Raw genomic sequence first — 6000 nt, 5'->3', positions numbered from 1 at the left:
TTATGTAACCCTGGTTAAGGTCAGATGGGTTTAAGATATAGAAGAAATCTGACCATGCAAGCCTATGCAGAGCAACTCCTGTGAGAAGTCCACTGGGAATCAAGGAGAAAATGCAACATTACTCTAGGATAAGCCCATTCATTTCCAGAGAGGGTCACTCAGGGAAGGATCACACTCTGAATGATCCAACTCTGATCCAGAAATTAAAGGCTGGATGGTTAAAAAAAAATACCCTGCTCAAATTGTGCACACCTGTCTGGACCGCACACACCTCCGTATTGATCTGAAGGTCTGTGCCCTACAGCAGGGGTAGTCAACCTGTGGTCTTCCAGATGTCCATGGACTACAATTCCCATAAGCCCCTGCCAGCGTTTGCTGGCAGGGGCTCGTGAGAATTGTAGTCCACGGACATCTGGAGGACCACAGGTTGACTACCCCTGCCCTACAGGCCATGATCATGTGTTTTAGGGAGAAGGAACTTTTAGGGAGAAGGAACCGCCCCTCCCCCGGTATGCCAGACAAAAACACTGACCTCTTTGATGAGGCATGGGTTGACAGGTTTCCAGTGTAGCGATGGCCCCCCATGCAGACAGCCAAGCAAACCGGAAGCAGCCCAGAATCTCACAAGGGGATGTGCGCCAGTAAACCAGCAATATCCTAGTTGCGGGGGGCGAAAAAGTATACATGAAATTGAATTAAGATACAGTTACATCTTTATACAGTCACAAGAGTTCCTCGGTAGTTCAATAGCAAAAGATTTTGGATTTGAAGATGTCATCCATCCAACCATTTCTTGGGGGGGGGGGGGAGTTCCAAGATATATTCTTAGCAATGAATGGCAGCCAAACGGAACCCGGTCCGTTCCTGACTTCTGATACTCAACCCTTCACTGGTTCTGGAAGTCCAGGGCAGCCAGCAAAAACCGACACACGAAGATGCTCCAGATCAGGGGTGGGCAAACTGTGGCCCTCCAGATGTCCATGGCCTACAATGCCCATGAGCCCCTGACAGCATTCGCTGTCAGGGGCTCATGGGAATTGTAGTCCATGGACATCTGGAGGGCTACAGTTTGCCCACCCCTGCTCCAGATGTTCATGGCTGTTATGAACAAGTGCTGGGGTGACCTTTCGCCCAGGAGGTCACATGACCTATGGAAGAACTGCCCTGGAAGAGTTTTTGGAGAAGACACAGTACAAGTTGTCAGATGTACATTAGACCAGAGGTAGTCAACCTGTGGTCCTCCAGATGTCCATGGACTACAATTCCCATGAGCCCCTGCCAGCAAACGCTGGCAGGGGCTCATGGGAATTGTAGTCCATGGACATCTGGAGGACCACAGGTTGACTACCCCTGCATTACATTCCCAGTGCACTCCCACAGGGTTGGCAGGAATAGAACACGTGTATTTGCAGACATGTCTTGTAAAGAGCCTGACAGGGGCCAGAATTGGTTGTCGATTCCTGGCCCTAACCCACTGAGTGGCAAACCTGGGTTTGTCACTAGGGAATGTGTGAATCGGCTCTTTCAAGAACGGCAACATCAGGTTAAGGTGAAAACAATACCAGCTTGCCGAAGGCAAAGAAAGAGAAATCAAGCGAGCAACGAAATCTAATCACCACACCAGGTAGCTGTCTGTAATATTTTATTTTATTTATATAGAAATACTTAAAAAAACATGAAGTAGCACCATTACTTAAGTTTTACCTTTATTATGTAGAACTTTAAATGTCAGAAAAATAAAACTCTTGGTACAATTTCAAATCTTGTCTCAGCAAATATAATATTAGTATTTGACCATAAGGTTAAAGGCCCTTTATCATAAAATAAAATATACTTTGTTTTTAAACTTTGCTCAGTAAAGTACATTTAAGATCAAGTAACATCACCTACATATACATAAACGTGGTAAACAAATGTATTAAAATAGAAATACTAAAACTATAGTGGTGCAACAGAATTATTTTTTTTTTGTAATTTCCACCGAATTCTATTTATACAAATGTTAGAAAGCATCAACAATTCTGTTTGACCGTATGCTTAAAACATTTCAATTTTTTTTTTGTAATAATATAGAATAAAATATGCTTTATATCACTGAATAGAAAATATGCTGGGTGAAGCAGATTTAAAAGATTTTTTTTTTTCTTGAACCTATAAAAATCTCCATCCCAACAGAATACTGTTCAAAGTATTACACATTTTATGGTTTTGCAATTCCATTTCACAATTGGTGTGATATTAAAATAATACAGTGTTCTTTGCCCATAAGGCCATACTAAAAAATAAAAAAGATTTAACCCAGCTACAAAAAAGTTCACTGAACTTAAATTAAAATACTTGTAAACATCTTTGCAATATGAAATATAATTTTTCAAGTCAAAAAAGAATAAAAGACCTCAATCTGTATTAATGCAATTTCATCTTTAAAACCTTTTTTAAACGCTGATATGTTACAGTTTCCTCTTTTTTTTCCTTCGTTTTTTTTTCTTTGATAAAGCTGCAGTATCATAGTTTTATTATTATTATTAATTTTTTTTTGCACAGGAAAAAACAAAAACAAAAACAAAAAAATAACCCCAAAAAACCACCTTGCCCTTTCAAGAACATTCAAGAAAAGTTTATTTCCATCCATAGACCTCTCAAGAAGCAACCTACCAACTACCAGCACGTTATACTAACTGTTCACACGGCATCATCATAATCCATATGCATGTCCTACTTTACTTTAGAGGAGAGAGAAAGAGAGAGAGAAAGAGAGAGAAAGAGAGAAAGATTGTTTTGGAAGCTTGGCCTTAAAAGCGTAAAAACTAGTAATATTACTAGAATGACGTTCCTTTAATCTTTATAGCATGCATTTGATGTTACAAATATTCCCCCTGAAACCCACTCTAGGCTACAGTACACTCAATGCAAAAATAATATATATATATATATATATATTTATATATTTTTTTATTTATATATATATATGCTTTTTAAATTAACTGGGAACCCTCCTGTGGAGTCAGGGCGACCCCTCCCCCCCATACACTCTCCCCTCCCCTCCCCCCACCCGTCCCCCTCCCCCTCCCCGTTTTGTCATCGGTTTGTTTGCGGGGCTGTGCGGATACTGCAGCTTTGGGCGCCGCCTGGGGCGCGGCGCGGCGGGGCCGGCCAGGCGGCGTCCTCAGGAGAAGATGCGGATGGCCTGCGTGACGGCGCTGTGGCAGACGGGGCACTGGGGCTCGCTCCGCTCGCAGATGCGGTTGGCGCACTCCATGCAGAAGAGGTTGTGGCCGCAGGGCACGAGGGCGGCGATCACCTCGCTCTCGAAGCACACCGAGCAATCGCGGCTGCCCTTGCGCCGCACGCCGCCCGACGACGAGCACGACGAGCTGGACGAGGAGCTGGACGACGACGAGCTGGACGCCGACGAGTCGGACGGCAGGCCGGGCAGCTGGCAGCCCAGCCCGTTGGCGTAGAGCGGGTAGGACGACGACGACGGGGAGGAGGAGGAAGAGGCGGCGGCGGCCGCGGCTGCAGCGGCGGCGGCCACGGCCGCGGCGATCAGGCGCCCGCCGGGGTCGCTGCGCACCCGGCGCGCCAGCGGATGCGGCTCGGCCGACAGCGCCACGCCCGCCACTCCGTGCAAAGGCGGGGACAGGCGCGTCGTGGGCGGGCCGCGCCTCGGGCCGCCTCCTCCTGCTCCTGCTCCACCGCTGACGAGCAGGGCTAGGTTGGCGTTGGGCGCGGGCGAGGCAGCGGCCGGGAAGGGCGCGGGGGCGCCGGGCGAGTTGGGCCCGCGCTCGAACTGCGGCCAGAGGAGAGGCGCGCCCGGTGGGGGCGGCGGCGGCGCCGGGGCGAGATCGAATCCCGGCGGGGAGTCGAAGGGCGGCAGCTCGGCAGCGCAACACTCGGGCGACGAGAGGCCCTCGCCGTAGCCGCCGTAGCCGTTGGCCGCGCCGCCGTGCGGCGGGAAGGCGAGGGCCGGGCTGGGCGGGCTGTAGTCGCCCAGGCGGCCGGGGCCGCCGAAGTAGGAGTCGGTGGAGGCGCTGCCCAGCGAGCTGGAGCTGTCGTGGCGGTAGCTGCAGAAGGGCTTGCGGCCGGGCGTGGGCGTGAGGCTGGCCGTCGAGGCGGGCGGAGGGGGAGGCGGAGGAGGCGGCGGCGGAGGAGGAGGGGGCGGCGGCGGCGGGGTGGGCTTGCTCCAGAGGCTGCCGGCGGCGCCCAGCTCGAAGCCCACGTCGGTGCCGTTGGCGTGGAAGTCGTTGTCGTCGGTCATCTCGACGACGCCGCCGCCGGTGCGCATGGCGATGTGCGCCTCGATCTCCTCGCGGGCGCGGTCCACGTTCTCGGGCATGCCGGTCACCTCGAAGACGGGCTCCTTGTCGCGGCTGGGCGTCACGATGTAGGTGTGCGTCTGCTGCTGGATGCGCTTGATGGTGGCGCCCTTGGGCCCCACCACCAGGCCCACCACCCGGTAAGGGACGCGCACCTGGATGGTCGTCTGGCCGGGCAGGTTGGGCGGGCTGGGCACGGCGCCGTTGAGCACGGCGCTCTTGTTGCGCGACGCGCGGATGAGCGAGAAGTGCTCGGCCGCCGAGATGATCTCCCGCCGGGCCATGGCCACATCTTCCTTCCGGCCCGTGACGACGAACAGCGGCTCCTCCCCGCGCACCGGGGTCTTGATGTAGGTGTTGGTCTTGGCCCGCAGCGCTTTGATTTTACAACCTGGAGGCAGAGGCGGGGCGGGGATGGGGACGGGGGGGGGGAAGAGGAGGGGCGGGAGGGGGAGAGACGGTTACGCCTCCGGATTTCGGGGGGCAGCGACAGAAATGGACGCACGCCCCCCCTCCCATCAACACCCCCACCCTACTCAGCCACTGGGACCGTCGCATCGCCCCACTGCCCTTCCAGGGGGGGTGGGGGACAAACACAAGCAGCCTGCCTTTGGCCCCACACACGCCCATCTCGGCGCTCCCGTCCAATATGCCCACTGGGCAAGACGCAGCCCTCTCTCCTCCAAAAAAACCTCACATTGTGTCTGCTGGGCAGAGACCCCCACCCACTCCCACCCTCCCCGCCTTGCCTGCCACCCTTCGGGGATATGCATCCTTGGGAGGCGGGGATGGGGGGGGGCGACCCAAATATACCGCACAAGGGAGGGGGATCGCTGCGCGCTCGAGGTCCACGCATTGGGGGGGGGGCACGGGAAAGATGCCCACGGGGAGGGGGAGGGTCCTTCCCCGCCAAACAAAGGCGCCTGCGAGCCGCGGCTCTCGGGCAGAGGTGGCCAGATGCTGACTGCGGAGGCCGGGTCCCCGGCCCCATTGTGCTCCCCCCCCCCATCCTGGGAAACACCCCTTCGCCGCTCACTGCCCGAGAACAACCATCAAAGTGGCGCTCAACGGGCTGCGGGTCTCCCGCGACCGGGGCTGCCTTTTCTCGCCCTCTCTCTCGGCCCCGTCGAAGGCGGCGCAAAGGTCGGTGCGCCAAGGCGAAGCGCGGCCACATCTGGCCGAGCACGGATGCAGAGGCGAGCACCCCCACCCCCCCTCTCCCTCCCTCCCTCCCCGTCCTGCCTCACTTCCTTTGTCTCGGCAGCGGCGGCAGGCAGGTTGGCCAGCTGGGCCGAGGGGGCGAGGCGGGCTGGGCATCCCGAGCACAACAAAGGCCGCCACTAAACACACACCCCCACCCAGCCACCCACCCGCGCGTCGCCCACCTTGCCTGCCCACGATCTCGGCGACATGCTCGGAGCTGGGCACGGGGACGCACTCGGTCATGTTCACGCTCTTCTTGCGCGGCTCGCTGTCGTAGAGCGAGCCCGTCTCGTCGTTGTCCAAGCCCAGCAGCGAGAGCTGATCGAGGGCGATCTGCAGCGCTCTTTGGTCGTCCAGGGTCTCGCCGCCGCCGCCTCCTCCTCCGCCTCCTCCTCCGCCGCTCCCATTCCTCTCCATGTCGGCGAACAGCGAGCTAGGCATCGTCCCGCCGCCTGGGCAGGCTGGCCCCCTCCTCGCCCGC

The 6000-nt window shown here is 55.7% G+C and overlaps 2 protein-coding genes across 2 annotated transcripts in view; both read right to left on the bottom strand.

Moving 5' to 3' along the window:
• Positions 1-552: 552 nt before the first annotated feature.
• Positions 553-6000, bottom strand: part of EFL1 (elongation factor like GTPase 1) — a 103398-nt gene continuing 97950 nt past the window's right edge. The window contains exon 21 of the transcript XR_013227433.1: positions 553-657. The gene's annotated coding sequence lies outside the window, so the exon portion shown is untranslated. The remainder of the gene's footprint in view (positions 658-6000) is intronic.
• MEX3B (mex-3 RNA binding family member B) lies at positions 3062-5960 on the bottom strand. Its single transcript, XM_077317882.1, has 2 exons — positions 5702-5960; positions 3062-4707 (listed from the first exon to the last, which is right to left on the bottom strand). The coding sequence occupies exons 1-2, from the start codon at positions 5958-5960 to the stop codon at positions 3167-3169; spliced, it is 1800 nt and encodes a 599-aa protein (XP_077173997.1). The 3' UTR covers positions 3062-3166.

The sequence above is a fragment of the Paroedura picta genome, chromosome 18, assembly GCF_049243985.1.
Source record: "Paroedura picta isolate Pp20150507F chromosome 18, Ppicta_v3.0, whole genome shotgun sequence".
Classification (NCBI taxonomy): domain Eukaryota; kingdom Metazoa; phylum Chordata; class Lepidosauria; order Squamata; family Gekkonidae; genus Paroedura; species Paroedura picta.
The sequence above is the reverse complement of the archived record's forward strand: the minus strand, read 5'-3'. Positions and strand labels throughout refer to the sequence as shown.